The sequence below is a fragment of the Podarcis pityusensis genome (genome assembly GCF_964106645.2).
Source record: "Podarcis pityusensis genome assembly, chromosome: 9".
In the NCBI taxonomy this organism is placed as follows: Eukaryota; Metazoa; Chordata; class Lepidosauria; order Squamata; family Lacertidae; genus Podarcis; species Podarcis pityusensis.
In genome coordinates this window covers 73,579,918-73,600,197 of record NC_138034.1, presented here as the reverse complement: position 1 = coordinate 73,600,197, position 20,280 = coordinate 73,579,918, and the positions used below count along the sequence as shown (strand labels likewise).

General features: G+C 47.1%; 1 protein-coding gene across 1 annotated transcript; it reads right to left on the bottom strand.

The window, feature by feature from the left end:
* Window positions 1-491: 491 nt before the first annotated feature.
* On the bottom strand, window positions 492-19,906 carry VPS16 (VPS16 core subunit of CORVET and HOPS complexes; the record flags this gene model as incomplete). Its single annotated transcript, XM_081022208.1, has 16 exons — window positions 19,733-19,906; window positions 17,914-18,002; window positions 16,756-16,847; window positions 15,151-15,279; window positions 14,054-14,198; window positions 10,517-10,632; window positions 8,556-8,678; window positions 7,270-7,325; window positions 7,040-7,129; window positions 6,470-6,564; window positions 6,243-6,319; window positions 4,454-4,585; window positions 3,787-3,914; window positions 2,898-2,933; window positions 2,217-2,325; window positions 492-668 (listed from the first exon to the last, which is right to left on the bottom strand). The coding sequence occupies exons 1-16, from the start codon at window positions 19,783-19,785 to the stop codon at window positions 492-494; spliced, it is 1,647 nt and encodes a 548-aa protein (XP_080878334.1). The 5' UTR covers window positions 19,786-19,906.
* Window positions 19,907-20,280: the final 374 nt, after the last annotated feature.

The following is a 20,280-nucleotide window of genomic DNA, read 5'->3' as shown; positions in this document are numbered from 1 at the left end:
AAGGGGAAGCCATAAATCAGAAGACGCTGGTACAAATCTCCCCCTCAGCTCCAGACTAATTCTGTACACAAAACAGGAAGGGCTGACCACAATACTCCCTACATGAACAGATGCACAGGGGAGTTAGCGCCAGGAGATCCCCTCCTCTTTTCCCTGTTCCATCCACTAGGGAAAAGGTCAGACGGTACAGACAAGAAAGCAGAAGTTGGGAGTGAACTCTGTGCACGGCCAGGAGCCTGGCAGAAAGCGTGCTAATTGGTTATTTTTCGCTGCCGTTCGTGATTGTCTCATGATGGTCTCATGATCTGTGATGCGCACAGGTATTTACCCTCAGAACTTGAATGCTTCGGGGTCCCAGTCTTTTGGAAAGGATTCCAACTGGGTCCATTATTGCTCAGCAATAAACCTCACCTTCATTTTCTCCAGGTTGCTGCGTCTGTCTATCCTTTATTTCATTTTAAGTGGGTACCCATTAAATTTTACTTGCTTCATCAGGACTCACCCAACCTCAGCCAGCCCACCTGCTCTCGTACCTTAATGGCCAGCTCTGCCCGGCCACATTCGTACGCCCGGGCAGCGATCTCCGAGTACGAGATGCCCGGGGTATCGCCCAGTTTCTGGTTGATGGCCTGAGCTACCTCCTCATCAGATTTGTCTTTCTGCTGTACCTGGGAATTTGGGAAACACACAGTGTATTAATACCATTATTATTATTATTGTGAAGGATGGGCTACAATAACGCTAGAAACAGTTTTAAAGCAACATGCAGTCTCAGAAAGAAGGGGGAAATATACATCCCAAGTCTGGAAAAAGAGCTGCGTCTTCAGTATTCTCCAAATGTTGCAGAGTGAAAGTTGTTGGGGAAACGGCCTGGGGGTGAGCATGCAATCCTCCACAACACTAAGCATCCTCCAGTGCGCTCAACAACATAAACCAGCTGGTATTATGCACACTAATCTTCTAGGAAAACACAGCAAGAAGAGCAAGATATTGTAGATAATAATAATAATAATTTATTATTTATACCCAGCCACTCTGGGCGGCTTCCAACAGAATATTAAAATACAATAATCTATTAAACATTGAAAGCTTCCCTAAACAGGGCTGCCTTCAGATGTCTTCCAAAAGTCTGGTAGTTGTTTTTCTCTTTGGTGGAAGGGTGTTCCACAGGGTGTTCCCGTTTTCGAACGTTTTTCAGAAGCCAAACGTCCGAACCGGCTGTCGGCTATTGTTTCCGGGGCGCCTGCACCAATCAGAAGCTGCGCCTTGGTTTTCAAACATTTCGGAAGTCAAACAGACTTCTGGAATGGATTAAGTTTGGCGCTTTTGTTTTTGCTATTTATTTTGCGTTTTTGTTTTTGAGTCTTTTTTGGTTAATTTGTTTTTGTGACTGTGTGGAGCCCAGTTCAGCTACTGATTGATTGTGTGACCACAGAAATGGATAAAAGCCTCCCATCAATGAGTATCATCAGTGCAGGTAAGAAAAAATATAATTTTAATTTTTATCATCTACAATGTCTTATTTATTTTATAGTACAGTACATTGATTATTGCTTTTGTTTTATGGATCAATGGTCTCGTTAGATAGTGAAATTCATGTTAAATTGTGGTTTTAGGGGCTGTTTTTAAAAGTCTGAAACGGATTAATACATTTTGCATTACTTTCTATGGGAAAGCGCGCCTTGGTTTTGGAATGCTTTGGTTTTGGAACGGACTTCCGGAACAGATTAGTTTTGAGAACCAAGGTACCACTGTACAGTCGTACCTTGGTTCTCAAATGGAATCTGTTCTGGAAGTCCGTTTGACTTCCGAAAAGCTACCTGCACTAAATCGGAAGCTGCATTGGACATTTGGCTTCCAAAAAACGTTTGCAAACTGGAAAACACTCACTTCCGAGTTTGCGGCATTTGGGAGCCAAAACATTTGAGTCGCAAGGTGTTCGAGAACCAAGGTACGACTGTATGTGGAAATTGTTCAGTTTGGTTTTGTATCTTTGTGTTTACTATTGGTGGCTACTTTTGTGATGTTGTAGTGATGTATTTTTTCATGATGTGTTCCGCCTTGAGCATGGCTTGAACTGTGGAAAGGCGGCATACAAATAAAATTATGCAGGTTTGTATGTATGTAAGGCGCTGCTGGAAGATTTCAGGCTTCGGCAGATGGTGGTGGCAGAGGGAACATAAAGCGATCCAGATTTACGGGTGAAACGTTCTTACCTTGTAGCAGGCCCAGTGCGCCAATATGCGGCTAATCCCTTGGAACTCGGAGAGACGCAGGTACTCGCAGATTTTGATAGCGATGGGGTAAAGTCTCCGCAGAACCAGCCTTAGGGTGCAAAAGATAGGAGAACTAGTCACGCCTCTGTATTCCTTATTCCTTACGGAGGAGAGTTCTGTCCATGAGCCAGAATAAAGCCTCCATCGTCAGGAATATACATTTGGCCCCAAGATATTCTCCATCTTTGACCGCTAAGGGAAGCAGCTCCTGCCTATCACGCCCTGATTTTGGGCAGGGAACACCTTTATCCATTATTCCCAAGCCGCCCTGGTTGAAGAAACTGAGCAAAAAAACAAACATACCCACCCAACTTTTGAATAAGCAACAACCAGCTTGGCAAAGAGCAGTACTTGAACCCAGATCCACGGCTAGATTTTCCATGCACTGAATCGCAGATGCCTCCCTTGCTCTTCGGCTCCATCTCAGACCCACACACCCAGAATCGTGTCCACAACTCCATGTTTGGTCTGTTGGCCTAACTTGTGTTGTTTTATCTGGGTCAAAGAGAAGCATCCTAGAATCCTCTTCTCCCACCTAGTTTTCCCTCCCAAACAGCCCAAGAGATGCAACTCAGCCGAGCAAGGAAGTGGGATGAGTGAGTGTGTGTGTGTAGTCCTTACCTGTCCAGCAAAACTTCCGTGGTGACCTGTGTGTATCTGCAGCAACCGTCAAGGAAAAGGCCCTTGTGCATGCGCCAACCACAACAAAATTTGCAGTTTAGAATCACAGAATTGTAGGATTGTAACGGATCACCAGGGACGCGGGTGGCGCTGTGGGTTAAACCACAGAGCCTAGGACTTGCCGATGCAGCGGTTTGAATCCCTGCAACAGGGTGAGCTCCCATTGCTCGGTCCCTGCTCCTGCCCATCTAGCAGTTCGAAAGCACGTCAAAGTGCAAGTAGATAAATAGGTACCGCTCTGGCAGGAAGGTAAACGGAGTTTCCGTGCGCTGCTCTGGTTCGCCAGAAGAGGCTGAGTCCTGCTGGCCACATGACCTGGAAGCTGTACACCGGCTCCCTCGGCCAATAAAGCGAGATGAGCGCCGCAACCCCAGAGTCGGCCACGACTGGACCTAACAGTCAGGGGATCCGCTGACCCCACACTACCCACAAGTGGCTTTGTCATGCTGGCCACATGACCCAGAAGCTATCTGTGAACAAATGTCAGCTTTCTCGGCCAATAAAGCGAGATGAGCATTGCAACCCCAGAGTCGGCCACCTAATGGTCAGGGGTCCCCTTTACCTTTACCTTTAAGGGTCCATCGAGGGCCATCTAGTCCAACCCCCTGCGATGCAGGAACCTTTTGCGTAACGCGGAACTCGAACCCACGACCCTGAGATTAAGAGCTGACGTTGTAGATTTGCCTTGTTCCGATATATGCAATGCGCTCCCAACCCCTTTTTACAGCTGTGCGATTTGTGTTCACATTGCATTGTAACAGCCATTGGCTACAAACAATAAAACTGATTGATTGATACCGACTGAGCTACTACTGTGTCTCTAGGATACTGGTCAAAGCTGAGGGGGATCCCAATCTGGTAATCCCGGATGGCGTTGAGCACTCGCAGATCCCTGCAGGTCTCCACGAAACGCTCGGGCGGGAACTTGTCAATGAAGCATTTCCCAAAGGAGGCCGCCTGGAGGCATGGGGCAGGAGAGAGAGAAAGGGTTAAATATATAATTTATAATTTAATGCTGTATTGTTTTTAACACTCCCTTGGGAGCAGCCCAGAGTGGCTGGGGAAACACAGCCAGATGGGCGGAGTATGAATAATAAATTTATTATTATTATTATTATTATTATTATTATTATTATTATTATCCCGGGGACAGTCTACGGGATATCTAACAATCCCGGATAGCAGCAAGAAATGGTGCTGGAATAAGGGAATTTCCCGCAAAAAAATGGAAGGTTGACAACTATGTCTTGGCTGGGGAGGGCAGGGTATAAATAAAATTTATTATTATCATTCAGTCAGTCATTCATTCATTCACAGAGAGTCTTCTGTGGGCAGAAATGCAAGGGGTGTTTTTTTAGTAGCTCAGGTGTGTTTAACCTCTTACAGCACACAGGTCAGGAATCAGCCACTCCCAATCTGCCACACCTGAGCTCTCTTTGCAAGGGGGCCGTGCCCACCCCCAAAACAAGCAGCGGGTTCTGCCTTTCAATACTCACCCGAAGGAGAGATTTCTGGATCTCGGGCTCGTGCTCATAGCTGGCCGCCCTGATGCATTGCTCTACGGCCTCCGGGAGCAGATTCTGGTCCTTGATCTCCCGCAGGTATTCGTCGGCCTTCTGGCTCTCTTTCTGAGGAGGGGGAAGGAGGGGGGGAAACGAGAAGCCTTAAAGCCCTTGCAGGCTGTGGGTACCAGATCTCTTCAAGAGTGCCTCCTTCGCCCATGCCCATTGTTTATTAAACTTATATGCCACCCATCCTGCCGATGGTGACCGGAACAGGAAGCTTAGCAGTAATAAGCCCTTTGTGGCTTAGGGCCCTCATATTTATGGGACCGCCTCTCCTGGTCTGCCCTGCAGAGGACCTTAAGGTCCATGAATAACCATAGTTTAGAGGCCCTAAGGAAGTCAGACTATCCTCCACCAGGGCCAGGGCCTTCTCTGTGATGGCTCCAACCTGGTGGAATGCTCTGTCCCAGGAGACCAGGGCCCTGCTGGATTTAATCTCCTTCTGCAGGGCCTGTAAGACAGAGCTATTCCGCCTGGCTTTCCATTTGAACTTAGCCTGATATTTTATTCCCCTTCCTTCCCTCCCCCTCCCCTTTTTATGAAGATTACCCTCTCTGGGATCCCACAGCTAATTCTCCCCTGGTCTCCTCGCTGGCCCAGACAGGACTAATTGAGCCAGCTAGCCCTGGTGATCATCTAATGTTTATTGGATGGATTTTCCCCCTAAATTGATTTTAGAATTCTGTATTTATTGTTATTCACGTTTTATACTGTATTTTATGCTGTTTTTTGTTGCATCAATTAAGTCTTTTAAATTTGTTGTTAGCCGCCCTGAGCCTGGTTTTCTGAACCAGGAAGGGAGAGGTATAAATAAAAAATTATTATTATTAAGCAACAGGATTGAAACTATTACCATTTTGGGAAATGATATATAATCAATTGAAATAAATATTTAAAATATTTTTTTCTAAAAAAAAACCCCGAAGCCTTTCTTTTAGGAATTTTAGGTGCTGAAATCCCAATGGACAGTGCTTTTTTTCTGGGGGGATGCAGGGCTACGCATACCACTAAACATTTTGTGAAACTTTGTAGTTTTGTCCATTTACTGTATTTATTTTCCCCGATCTGAACTATAAAATGGTGATTTTCTTGAGCCAAAGTTAGACTCTTTTGCTTGGGCTTGAACCACAACCCTGAGATTGAGGATCTCATGCTTGGAAGATGCAAGTGATATATAAATGTAATAAATGAAATGTAATTCCCCAGGTTATGCACAGAGTTACACCTGAGGCTGCCAGCTGGTCCTGGCTGCTCTTGTTAGTTTCTGTTTGCCACTGAGCAGTGCCTTAGAGTCACAAGACTCTGTTTACATTCCAGAGACAGTCCAGGATGTTGGAAGTCTCACGGGAGACGGGATGTGACGTTAGTGGTTTCCTGTTCCTTTGTTGTTCAGTTGCTCTCTGCTCTCACAGAGAGAGGATCTATTTTTCTTTGCTCTCTGCGTAGCTTAGAAATAAAGCATAGCATGTAGCCATAAATCTCATCACTTCCGCGTGCTGTTTTGGATTCTCTGCTGAATGGGATGTGCCTGGAGCCTCATCAAAGGCTCAGGTCGTTAATTATCGTCGGAGGCGATTCCGGAGGCTCGGCCAGAGGAAAATGAGCTTTATCAGCTTGGCCGAGCGCAGATTCCAACAGTACTTCCAGCCAGTCGGTCCTACACCAAAGCGGGGGAGAAGGGCAGCCCCTTCCTCCTCCCCACCCGCCAAGTGTCCCTCACCTCATACTCCTTCTGAGCTTCCAGCAGCAATGCTCCTGGCGCCATGGACGCAATCTTGAAGACTTCCTGGCTGGCCTCTGAAACGGAAGCAAGAAGTGAGAATCTTGGCCAGGATGCTCAAACCCGGCGAGGGGCCCTGAAAAAAACAAGCCAGGCTCCCCTTTTCAAACAGGAGGCGGCAGGTTTCTAGTCCTCTCCGCTTGCCCAGTATTGAAGGGGAGACTCACCTGGGATCTCGTGGAGGAATTCGTGGGTGGAACGGGAGAAGATCCTCACGCCATCGAGCTCTGGCACGAGGTACGAATCCTCATCCAGAGGGTACCTGCGGTCAGCATTAAGGAATCCGAGGAGGACGCAGGGGGGCGTTGGATGGGGAACTCCGTGGGGCACCCCAGATGCTCCTGGACTGCAACCCCCAAAAGCCAAGATGGCCAGGGATGCTGGGAGTCAAGCCACAGCACGTCCCCCCCTCCCTCGTCTAAACAACCAGCAGAACCAAACAGTGTAAAAAAGACCTGTGTTGGATCAAGCCACAGGCTTGCCTCGCCCAGGACCTGTATTAGAAATTAGCCGGGTGCCAGGCGCGTTTTGAACCCTGATCTCCCAGGTCCTAGCCCGGCGCTCTAACCGCTAAACCGCACTGCCTCCCTAGAGCCCTTCTGCCACGGGGCAGCCCTATAAATTAAGCAGGCAAATAAATATGGGGGAAGTCAAATGTTACCTTGGAGAAGGCTCTGAAATATTTCCCCTGAATAATAAGCCCACCAGCCCCACCCCACCTCTCCCCGCAAGGATGCTGAATGCACTGCTCTGCGTCCCCAGCCACGAGAAGGCGCCGTTCCCACGCCATCACCACGGCGCGCTGCTTGCTTCGAGAGCGGGTGCACCTATCAGATAAAAGAAAAAGGAAGGGGTTTTTTCCTTACCATCAAGTGGTACATAAATGGTATGACAATAATATAAGACTGTGCGAGGCTGGGAAGTCCCCCAGCCTCGCACAAAAGGGGAGGAGACCTGCTGAACTCACCAGACCATCTGCTTTGGCGGAGCTCGAAATTCGCAGATGGACTCGCCCAGTTTTTCCTGCGGAGGGAAGAGGCAGAGGGGCGGTGAGGGACGGGAGGAAGGAAAATGGGTCAGCTGTCCCTCTCTGTGGGGCTACGTGCAGGAAAGGGCTGTGGAAATGGAACCACACCATAACCACTGGAAGGATAGGCCAGAAGCTTCACAGTATTTCTCAGATTTCAGGAGAGCCCCTTTTTACGTGTCTGTGCTGCCTTGTGTGCTGCACGCGAGCCACTTCCTCAAACACGCCAAAAAATTGCAAAAGAGGATTCCGACAACTTACTAAAGCAAGTTAAAATCCACTTAAATGATTTGAGCCTGTTCTACTGATGAAGCCTAGGATGGTGAAACAAGGCTAATATTCCGGAAATCCTTGTCTTAGACTCTGTGAAAGGATTCTGTGGAACTGTAACAACCCAACTGTAACAACTAACAACAATTATTGGACTCTATGAACAGACAGGTGGAATTAACATTTATACATGTATGGACCTTATGCATGAACTGACTAGAGAATGAACTGATCCACTGGGTCTTCTGCTTTTTCGTTGAACTTTATGAGACTTCCGTTGAAATCTACAATTTGATACAATGAATAGTATACTTTATTTATTCAAAAGTACAGCTGGTTACGTCTTGTGTGTTTACTGAGTATGTTTCACGTAACCAGAGGTTTGTTGTTGTTGTTTTGCTAATGTTAATACCATGGCTGAGTTTTCTAAGAAGTTTGGATGCAGAATTTAGGCTGCTGTGATGCGGAATCCCCTTTTGGAAAACAAGTAGACGCAGGCCTGCCAACAGGCAAACGCCCTCCTTCGAATTGTGCACACCCGCGGGGCTGTGTGCATGCCACAGAATCTCAGCTTTCAGATGCAGAATCTCAGCTCCCGTTTAAAACCGAAAGAGCGGCTTTCTAGCCCTTAGGAAATCCGTTCCCTTTCTTTTTAGGTCGATTCTCTTTCAGAAAAGGGAGAAGGAATCACGGAACTGACACAAGGTGTTATCCTGGACCGCCCTTTATCTGAATCCAGCCCTACCCCAACCTGGTGCCCCGGCAGATGTTCAAACTACAACTCCCATCAGCAACAGGCGCTCCAAAACACCCAGAAGACGCCTGGTTGCGGGAGAGGCTAGCTTAATCCCTCTGGAGAAGACCAAGGTGGAATCCTGCAGTGAGGCCCACAGAGAAGTGCCTTTCAGTCTGACGGATCTCTCTGCATCCAAGGCGAATCTGGACATGGCGCTCACCTTAAGGTTGGACTTCCCCATCCAGATGTATCCTGTGTCGGTGAAGAGTGCCAGGAAGCGATAGTTGAAGGATACTGCCATCCGCAGAAAGGAGCCGGCGTGAGGACTCAGCCCAGGCAAGGTCTGCGGTGAAGGAAGGGAAACAGAGTCAGCAGGGCCACGAGGAGCTGCTGATTTACTCCTTACATGCAATGCCCGGAGGGGAAAATGTCATCGCCTATTCATAAGTGGTTCTCCGGCCGATTCCACCCAGGAATCTGATCTCTTTCAGCTTCTGCCTTCTGGAAGAAGGTCCAGGGTTATAAAGACTAGGACTGGCCGCCTGAGAAACAGTTTCTATCCAAATGCGATTTTGGTTTTAAACGCAGTGTAAGGTAGTCTCTATGGGAGTATACTGTATTTAATTATGGGGTATCAGAGTTTTTAGGGGGTTAACCAGGCTGGGATAGCTGGGATAGCAGGCTTGTTGGTTTTTGAATGTCTGATTTTCAATTTCATTGTTATGTATGGGACAATGACAATAAAGATTATCATATCAACAGTTGAACTCTTAGCTGATAAAGATCTACCAATTGCACACCTGATAGCCAAATTTGCTCTGGCTGAGCTAAGAAACTCCGTTCCAGCTTTCCGTTAATGCTTTCCAGTTTTGAAACTTTATGCAAACTTTATGCAAATTTCTTCTATAATTTTTATTAAATTTTCTGTTTTACATTTCAGAATATTCACTCAAACAACCTTAAAGTATATCAGTGACTTCCCTTCTCCTCTTTCCATGGTTCATTTTGCATATCATAAATCCCTGCAATTTTTACACAAACTGAACCATTCAGTATTCCATTATTACATCCATCAAAACTTATTTACACTGTTGAATTTATCTTAATGCTGCCCACGTTTTCAGATAAACACAATTTCCCCCCATATATTCAATAAACATTTTCCAATCTTCTTTAAATGCATGTTCTCCTTGTTCTCTTATTCTATATGTTAGGTCTTCAAGCTGCGCATATTCCATCAGTTTAAGTTGATGTTCTTCTTTATAATAACAATATAATAATAATAATTTATTATTTATACCCCGCCCATCTGGCTGGGTTTCCCCAGCCACTCTGGGCGACTTCCAACCGAATATTAAAAACAATACAGCATCAGACATTAAAAACTTCCCTAAACAGGGCCGCCTTCAGTTGTCTTTTAAAAGTAAAATAGTTGTTTATTGCCTTGACATCTGCTGGGAGGGCGTTCCACAGGACAGGCGCCACTACCGAGAAGGCCCTCTGCCTGGTTCCCTGTAACCTCACTTCTGGCAGTGAGGGAACCGCCAGAAGGCCCTCGGAGCTGGACCTCAGTGTCCGGGCAGAACGATGGGGGTGGAGACGCTCCTTCAGGTATACTGGGCCAAGGCCGTTTAGGGCTTTAAAGGTCAGCACCTACACTTTGAATTGTGCTCGGAAACATACTGGGAGCCAATGAAGATCTTTCAGGACCGGTGTTATGTGGTCTCGGCAGCCACTCCCAGTCACCAGTCTAGCTGCTGCATTCTGGATTAATTGCAGTTTCCGAGTCACCTTCAAAGGTAGCCCCACATAGAGCGCAGTAGTCCAAGCATTGGGATCTCGCTCGATTTCCATTTTGGGGCTAACAAAACATGAGCCATTTCATGCTGTAAATTACTTCTCCGGTAAACTTTGATAGGTTATGTTGTTTGATTTCAGAGGAAAGCCTTGCTCTTTTCCTCTGCTGTTCATTCTAATGGTATTTGTAAAGGCTATGCACAATATATATATTGATTGATTGATTGATTGATTGACTGAGGAAGCAGAGCACAGCCATTGTGGCTAGTAGCCACAGATAGCTCTGCGGCAATGCAGCAGGCTAGGAATCGGTCCAGCAGGAGCGAATGTCCAGGGGGCTCCCACAAGAGGTGTCCCATCCAGCCCTGCATCCCCCTCACTCACCACCGGGGAGCAGGTCGTGTTGTCAAGCAGGTACAGCTCTTGGCCAACGGCAACGAGGAGGACGGTCACTCGCTCTTGGCACAGGACGGCCCAGCAGGAGGGGGGCTTCTGGACACCTGCAAGAGGGACAGGAGGGATGCAGGCAAAAAAAACTTCAGGCAGAGGACACTTTGCACAAAGCTGAAGTTCATAGGCGGCAGCAGATCTGTCTGCTTGGGGCAGGGACTGTGTTACAAACGGGAAGCAGGCTGGAGCCTCTATAAACACCAACAATTATGAAACACTGGCCTGCGAGCGCTCCAATTGGAGAACAGCCTTTACCATAGTTGTCCATGGCTTTGAAGATGCTCAAACTCAGGACGCAAGGGAGAAATGTGCTAAGAGGAAGGCACGCTTGGCAAACCCTCACGGTGATCAACTCCCGCCCGGGAACCAATGTCCCCACTGTGGAAGGACGTGTGGGTCCAGAATTGGCCTCCACAGACATTTACGGACCCACTGTTAAGACCGTGTTTATGGAAGACAATCTTACTCGGCTATGAGTGATCTACAAAGAAGAAGAATTAATGGGAAGGAGGCTGGAGCCCTTAATTCAGGGGGAAGTTTGCTGCTTGCAGGTGCGTCCGGCATCTACCAGCCAAGCGGCACAGTCCAGGAAGCAGGAGTGGGGAAGCAAGGGATTGTTTTAGGGGAACGGCCAAAGCTTGCATGCAAACAATCCCAGGTCCAGCCCTCAATGGCATCTGAAGGTAGAGCTGGACACACAAAGGTTGCAGGTTTGTTCCCCATACAGGACAGCTGCTCCCCCCCCCCCCAAACACAATTTTCCATTCAGTTTCCAAAATTTCTCAAGTTAGCTTCAGATGAGATAATTACAACTTTGTTTCAGGGATTTCCACCTCCACTGTGTTTTGACTTCCACTGTGTTTTTATTCAACCCCTTTTCTGCTGAATTATATAACAAATGCATTATCTTTTACCAAAAACAACCTCCACCCTCTAATAGAGTTATTTTATCATTTTACTTCCGCTGCTCGTATTTCGAATTCCGCCCGTGATTTCATCTGGCTACAATGCTTTTTCAGACAGCCCCCAAAAATGCCTCCACTCTTCTATAAAAAGTTCGTCATTTTGGTCTCTTAGTTTTGCCATTTCCACACAGTCCGATAACTGCTTATTTCTTTCTTTGCTTGCTTATTAAATTTGTATACTGCCGTTCATCTGAAAATCACAGGGCAGTTCACAACACTTTTAAAAGTAATATCTGTAACGTCTCTAAGTATGGATATATTCCTGGATTGCAGGGAGTTGGACTAGATATCCTCAGGCTCCCCTTCCAACCCTACGATTCTAGGATTCTAAGCTGCCTGAAAGTGCTGGAGAGCTGCTGCCAGCCAGTGGAGGCAGCACTAAGCTAGATGGACCAGTGGTCTGACTCTGCTTAAGAAGTTTTTTTAAAACTCCCCTCTTCTACCCCTACTTAAGATAAAAGTAAATAAAAATAAAAGCTGCACACGCAATTTGTTCTATTGCGTATTTAGTGTTTTCATTTTGCATTTCTGCGTTGTGAACTGCCTTGTGGTCTTCAGGCGGAATACAAATTCAATAAATAAATAAATAAAATCATATCCGTGGAAGGATTTGGCAGATCAAAGGACCTGGTGGCAGAATCCTGAGCAAGACGGGGAGTGGACCTAAACAGCAATTGGAAGGCTTAACGTGGCTCCAGCTCAAGAACCGTGAGAAACCTAGAAACTTGGGAGAAGATGGCGACGGCTTAGCAAGCAGGCTTCGGAGCTCCGCAGATAACAGGACTGTAATTAGCGTTGGATTGCTACCCAGGGAAGTAATTTCTCCTTTTTCTTACTTCTCTACTTTTAAACTTACCAACCTACTGAGATTCTAACAGCACCTTCTTGTCTATGCTATGAGAAACACCTTGGGCAAGTTCTGTGAAGCGTCCTGGGCAGGCCGCCAGTTGCTAGCCATTAACCACCATCTCCCTTCTATCCTTTGTTCCTGGCACTCCTGGCAGTCACCACACAGAGAAGCTCTTAAATTGAACAAACCCAGCACTTTCTATTTTTTCTCTCTTCTTTGGTTCAGGAAACCTCTCCTTGTTTGCTTTCCACTGTTATACTATGCCTGCTAGTAAACGCTACAGGGACCCAGAGGATGCAGCTGTCTCGCTGGTTTCCAAACAATCTACAAAATTTTTAACAGATCTGCTTTTATAGTTCCAAAAAAAACCCCGGTTTTCTCCCCTTGAAGATGATTGTGAGTGTGGGAAGAATATGAGCATAGAACTGGATCCAACAATGGGGCAAGATGATCCTGTGCCACTAAGAGAGGAAGGAATAACAAGTAGGGAGATCACCCAATAGTCTACTATAGTCTATAGTATATTGTATTTTAAAATGGGGTTTCAGAGTTTTTAGGGTTTTTTGAATGTCTTATGTTGATTTTCAATTTCATTTTTCTGTATGGGACAATGAAATATGGTCTGAAGCTCAACATCAAAAAAACAAAGATCATGGTCACTGGGCCCATCACCTTCTGGCAAATAGAAGGGGAAGAAATGGAGGCAGTGAGAGATTTTACTTTCTTGGGCTCCATGATCCCTGCAGATGGTGACAGCAGTCACGAAAATAAAAGACGCCTGCTTCTTGGGAGAAAAGCCTAGACAGCATCTTGAAAAGCAGAGACATCACCTTGCCAACAAAGGTCCATATAGTTAAAGGTATGGTTTTCCCAGTAGCGATGTATGGAAGTGAGAGCTGGACCATAAAGAAGGCTGATCGCCAAAGAATGGATGCTTTTGAATTATGGTGCTGGAGGAGACTCTTGAGAGTCCCATGGACTGCAAGAAGATCAAACCTATCCATTCTGAAGGAAATCAGCCCTGAGTGCTCACTGGAAGGACAGATCCTGAAGCTGAGGCTCCAAGACTTTGGCCCCCTCATGAGAAGAGAAGACTCCCTGGAAAAGACCCTGATGTTGGGAAAGATGGAGGGCACAAGGAGAAGGGGACGACAGAGGACGAGATGGTTGGACAGTGTTCTTGAAGCTACCAGCATGAGTTTGACCAAACTGCGGGAGGCAGTGGAAGACAGAAGTGCCTGGCGTGCTCTGGTCCAGGGGGTCATGAAGCGTCAGACACGACTAAATGACTAAACAACAACAACATTTGTATTCGTATTAACTCTAATTGCAAGAACGGCTGAGCAGATCTTCCAACAAATTAGAGGTATTGCCTCTCAGATAACCCAATGATCCAAATAGGTCCACAGTTTATCAGTTAATAACAAGCAGGCACTAACAGAACACCAAAGCACCAAAGTGAAATGGCGACAACAAGAGCAGACCCCTAAGTGCGACATAGAACGTGCAGAGGCTCCTAAAACAAACTCTAGAAACTTGGGGTGCGATTTTTGCTTTTCAAAACCTTGGGTTCCAGGGAGCGCACATGCAGAAACAGAAGAGTGCGTCTGGGGCAGTGTGAGTCGAGGGGCAAAGGTGGGCAGGAGGCAGATTTACCTGGCACCTGAGGCAGCCTGCGGAGTTTCAAGTCCTCGACGTTGGTGGCTATGGTGAAGCGGTGGGCCCCGGTCAGGATGGCCACCCCTGTGCCGTATTCCGTGTGAAACACCTTGGCCTCCAGCACGTGGTTCTGAAGCACCTCCTGGGGGTTAGAGAGGAAAGCAAGGAAGCACCGGGTCAGGTGGTGTAGTGGTTAGAGCAGCAGTTCTCAAAAAAACAGTCCTAGCAATGTTTGATTTTTAACACAGAACACAACCACTTTATAACATGATTGTGCGGCACCCAGAAAGTATAGAACAAGGCAGCTACAGAAGATCATGAATCATTTCCAAAATATCATTATGAACGAGACTCTTACATATATACCTTAGGTATGTCTACAAACTCAATGAAAGGTGCAAGCTGGCTTTTGCCAGGTAATCTCATTGATATTCGGTCGAATTTGAGACAAACAAATTCTCATCTCCTCAATCAACACAAAGAAGCCTTTCTCTTTTCTGATATTTCATTGAAAACCCCAGTTCGCGACAATATGTCATGGAGAACTGGGGCAGAATAACCAACGCTCTTGCTCTCATTTTGAAAAGATAAATTTTTTAAAAATATTTTTTTAAAACAAGTGATATTATATTATTCTAAACTACACTGAAATGTTTGAATGTTTCTTCAAGCAAGAAGTGAGCTTACATTTATGAATCACTTCCTACGGAACATTTCTAAGTGTTTTCATTATACAATAAAAACTGGGCGGCTTACAGCACATGTAAAAAAATTGTAAACCATCAGACATTAAAAATTTCCCAATGCAGGGCTGCCTTCAGATGTCTTCTAAAAGTCAGATAGTTGTTTATTTCCTTGACACCTGATGGGAGGGCGTTCCACAGGGTGGGCGCCACCACCGAGAAGGCCCTCTGCCTGGTTCCCTGTAACCTCACTTCTTGCAGGGAGGGAAGCGCCAGAAGGCCCTTGGAGCTGGATCTCAGTGTCTGGGCTGAACGATGGGGGTGGAGACACTCCTTCAGGTATACTGGGCCGAGGCCCCAGCTCCCAAAAGCCCCCGGTTCCAGTAAACCCTCCTCTCCAAGGTCACTTACGTTGCCCATGCTGAAGCGCCGCTTGAACTCACAGAAGAGGCTGTAGACGAGGACCGAGCCGTCCTCCTGGATGCAGAGGAGGTCCTCACTGGTTGTCCAGCCAAGGTGCACAGCTGGACAGTTCTTCCACTGGGGGGGGGGGGAGAGACAAAAGCCCAGGGTTAGAAATCAGCCAGGCACCAGATGCAGCTATTTAGCAACCTGACACACTTAGGGATCCACAGAGTTTGTGCAGGATGTGTGTGCCAGACCTCAGCAACTCAGCATTTTGGCTAATCTACTTTATTTACATATAAACACACACGGAGCACTGCAACATGGCTCCCTCTCTCTCTAGCACCAGACAGCAAAGAGAAAAAACAAAGGATAATAGTCCCACTTCACGGAACACAGCAACACAAACATCCTTTCTCCGTCACTTCCCACTCTGTGGAGTCAAAACATATACCGTCATGTGAAAGACAAAAATCTCTTTCAAAGTCATCCAGGTTGGCAGCCACGTCGCGACTTGAACCCAGCCCCCTGTCGCTGAACCCCCAAAGCCCTCGTTCTCAGCTGAAAAAAGAGCTCAGTGCACGCAGCACGATTTGACAGCGTTCGTTCAGAGTTTGCCCTTGCTTTCCCCCATCCTCCTCATTTCCCTCTGTTGCCTTTACCACTGCAAATGTAACCTCTTTGGGGCAGAGAACTTACCTGCCTTGTTCCTCCTTTTTGTTGTTGTTGCTAATGTTACTATGCAGGGCCGGATTGAGGTTTGATGAGGCCCTCAGCTACTGTAGGTAATGGGGCCCTTTATATGTCCAGCTGTTCTTTGTCAACAGCAAACTGTCATTTTTTGTGTTGAATACAGTGGTACCTCTGGTTGCGAACGGGATCCATTCTGGAAGCCCGTTCGCAACATGAAAAGAGCGCAACCTGCAGCAGCGCATCCGCGCATGCGCAGGTTGTGATTTGCCGTTTCTGCGCATGCGCGAGCGGCGAAACCCAGAAGTAACCATTTCCGGTACTTCCGGGTTGTTGCAGGACGTAACCTGAAAGAACGTAACATGAAGCAAACGTAACATGAGGTATGACTGTATATGCTATACAGTGGTACCTCGGGTTACATACGCTTCAGGTTACAGACTCTGCTAACCCAGAAATAGTACCTCGGGTTGAGAACATAAATTGCGCGGCGGCAGCAGGAGGCCCCATTAACTAAAGTGGTGCTTCAGGTTAAGAACAGTTTCAGGTTAAGAACAGACCTCCACAACAAATTAAGTTCTTAACCCAAGGTACCACTGTATGGTAATTTATGGACCTCATAGGTATCTAACCAGTGATATTTTAGGGAACAGGCTAGCCGGCGAGGCCCATTACTTACATCATAGAAGCCTACAAAACACTGTTACTGTAAGTAGGTTTTATTTTATTTGTTTTTTATCTTATATTTTGGAAATGTACATCCAGGATATTTTTCCTTTTAATTTTTTTGGGGGCCGCCAAGAGAGTGGGGCCCTAAGCTATAGCTTGTTTAGCTTATACATAAATCCGTTACTATACTACTTAAACATAAATCTGTTACTATGCAATGCCCAGTGACCATTAATAACACAATTCGCTTACCGGAATGCTAGCCAAGAGGACCCCTGAGGCAGTGTAGATTTCCAGAGGTGGCCGGGAACTGGGAGATTTCTCTTTCTTGTTTTTCAGCAAAGCTAAAATGATAGAGGCTTTTTTTTATTATCACACTATAAAAAAAAGCTGAGAAGTCAAGCCCCTGATAATCGCCATTCCCACCTCCCGTTTTAATTCTTTGTGAGAATTTCTTTAATTATGCCATTACTAGCAGCCTTGTAACTACCGCTGCTCAGAAATTCTAAGAAACCAAAAAACACACACCAAAAAAAACACCCAGTGTTGTTTTGAGCCAGTAGTCAAAACCAAAAAAGTTCAGTCTGCCATCTTGATTCAAAATGGCATCCAACTGTCTCCAAACATGGCTGAGAAGCTGCTCCTTGATCTCAGGAACCAGCAGGCAAAAAATTTGGTTACGGTCCAAATAGACAGCCAAAATTTAGAGCCATTATTATTATTGCCCATATGTGCCAACTCAACTGCTTAGGATTTACTAGTGGCTACTCTGGCAGCTAGGGACACGGGTGGCGCTGTGGGTTAAACCACAAGCCTAGGACTTGCCGATCAGAAGGTCAGCGATTCGAATCCCTGTGACAGGGTGAGCTCCCGTTGCTCGGTCCCTGCTCCTGCCAACCTAGCAGCCCAAAAGCACGTCAAAGTGCAAGTAGATAAATAGGTACCACTCCGGCGGGAAGGTAAACGGCATTTCCGTGTGCTGCTCTGGTTCGCCAGAAGCGGCTTAGTCATGCTGGCCACATGACCCGGAAGCTGTACACCGGCTCCCTCAGCCAATAAAGCGAGATGAGCACCGCAACCCCAGAGTCGGTCACGACTGGACCTAATGGTCAGGGGTCCCTTTACCTTTATTCTGGCAGCTAGTGCCAGTGCCAGCCCTCTTTCCTTGCCCTGATTTATTTTGTTTGGGTCCCGCCCTTCCTCCAGGAACCTCAAGGCGTTCTCACAACAGCCCTGTAGGGCAGGCTAGGCAGAGCCAGAGAGAGAGCGCGCGACTGACTGCATCATGCAGGCCATACCCCTTGGCAAATTCCCCGACTGCACCAGTGAATGAGACTGGGCCGAGAGAGGAAACCTCCCAGCTGCAAAGGAACAGCTGGCGCGAGAAAAAGGAGCTGGCTCTTGCCGTACCAATGGGGCCTCCGTAGGGCGCGGCAGCGACCAAGCAATCCCGCAGGTCTTCTCTCAGGTTCCAGCCCATGGTGTACAAATCCAGTTTCCTGCAGGAAGAAAACGTTAGCGGAAAGTATCAGGGGGGAGAAATGTCAGGTTAAATAAAAGCAGAGCCCCAAAGCATTGGCAAAACCCAGCATTCTGTTCCCAATGGTGGTCAGCTTTGCGCTTTGGGAAGCCCCCAAGCAGGGCACTGAGGCAGCTGGCCTTCCTAGTCCTTTGCCCTCACCAGGCAAGAGACACTCAGAGATGGGGAGCAGGGAGAGAAGTAGGGTCCTGGAGGGATGTGGGGAAGGAGGACGAGGATGGAGGAGAAGATTATGGAGTCAGCAGATCACCTGGGAACCAGGGTGTCCTCTGTTTGAATTTTGCCTCTGCCACAAACCCACCTGGCGACCTTAGCTCAGCCCCAGTTCCCCTCCCTGTTTGCAATGTGGGGTTAGCAACAGCAGCCTGCCTTGCAGGTCTGTTGTAAAGGTTACTGGGACAGGAGTTCGTGCAGTGGTCTGAACACAGAAAAGTACATAGTTCCTGGGCTCCAGCTCCCATCAACCCTGAGTCCATTGGGAGATTCACCAATGACATCTGTTATATTTAGTGTCAAATGCTGTCCCTAAAATAAAATAATAGTAATAATCAGTGCTTTTTCTCTTAAAAAATGTTTAGGGGTACAGTGGTACCTCGGGTTACATACGCTTCAGGTTACAGACTCCGCTAACCCAGGAATAAAATCTCGGGTTAAGAACTTTGCTTCAGGTTGAGAACAGAAATTGTGCGGCGGCAGCGGGAGGCCCCATTAGCTAAAGTGGTGCTTCAGGTTAAGATCAGTTTCAGGTTAAGAACGGACCTCCGGAACGAATTAAGTACATAACCAGAGGTACCACTGTATTCTCATTTTGACTAAAGAAAATCACCATTTTATAGTTCAAATCAGGAGAAATAAATACAGTAAATGGACAAAAGATTCACAAAATGTTTAGGGGTATGCGTACCCCTGCGTTCCCCCCCCCCCTGAAAAAACACTGATCATAATAATAACGAACACCTTCCGCAGCAGAAGGTGCCTAAGCAAAATTTTCCACAATCTATTCCCACAAATACACTGTGCTCAAACCACACCGTGAAGAAGTATGCATGCACACGAAAGCTTATACCAAGAACAAACTTAGTTGGTCTCTAAGGTGCTACTAAGGACGCGGGTGGCGTTGTGGTCTAAACCACTGAGCCCCTTGGGCTTGCCAATCGGAAGGTCGGCGGTTTGAATCCCCGTGACAGGGTGAGCTCCTGTTGCTCGGTCCCTTCTAAAAGTCACTTGCAATAAGACGAATAAAGTGTTGGATTGTTAAGAATATAAGAGTTTATGGACGTGCATGAATACGCATAAAATAATGGAAGCAGGAGGGGGAGTGGAGGGAAGTCAATCAAGATTTATGGTTTCAATTTTTTATTGTGGTGAGTGGTTTTTTGCGGGGTGGGGTTGTTATCACAAAATTAATAAATTGTATTTAATTTTTTTTAAAAGGAAGCTCGTCTGATCAGCTGCAAGCCCCACCCCACCACCCTGGGTCCGGCTGGTGCCCTCCCAGTGCAACATGCTTTGCAGGAGCTGCGCCCCTGCCCCTGCGGAGGGGGTGAGGACCCCCCCCCCCCATCAATATAAAGCATTGGGGGTGGGTGGGAGAGGGGTTATCCAGGGAGTGGCAAAATTGGGGAAGGGTCAGAGAGGGGGGAGAGTCTCATGGGGAGCGCTGGGGAGGCGGGAGGGGCGCCCACTGACCGGTAATAGGCCGCTTCCCCGAGGGGGTCCCAGTTTGCCGTGTAGCAGTCCATGCCTTGCGCCCCTGGACCCAGCAGAGATGCTCTTCTCCCCGGGACGCTTCCGCCCTCAGCGCCCACTCCAGGCAAGCGGACACAGGGAAGCCGAGGCCGCCATCTTGAGCGAGGGCACGGCGCTGCTTCCGGGGCCTGGCTCTCCGCTGCCCCCTAGAGGAGGAGCCTCCGCCGCCTCCGCCCTTCTGTCAATCACTCTGCAAGACACGCCTCTATTAAAGGGCCCGCGTTGAGATCATTCATTCATTTTTATCTTATTTTTATGCTTCTATTTTTTTATTTTCTTGGGTGGCAGCGCTAAATATTTGTTATTTGTATTTTTACTTCTTTTTTGGGGGGGGAATATTTGTCGCTGCTGCTGCTGTTTCATTTTAAAAACAGAGAGGGTTGCAAAAAGCAGGTGAAGATTTTAGAAAGGTGCAAAAACGGTAAAAGCAGGCACATTGAATTGCAGCTGCCAGAGGGATTGACAAATAACAAAATTCCGGGTAAAGA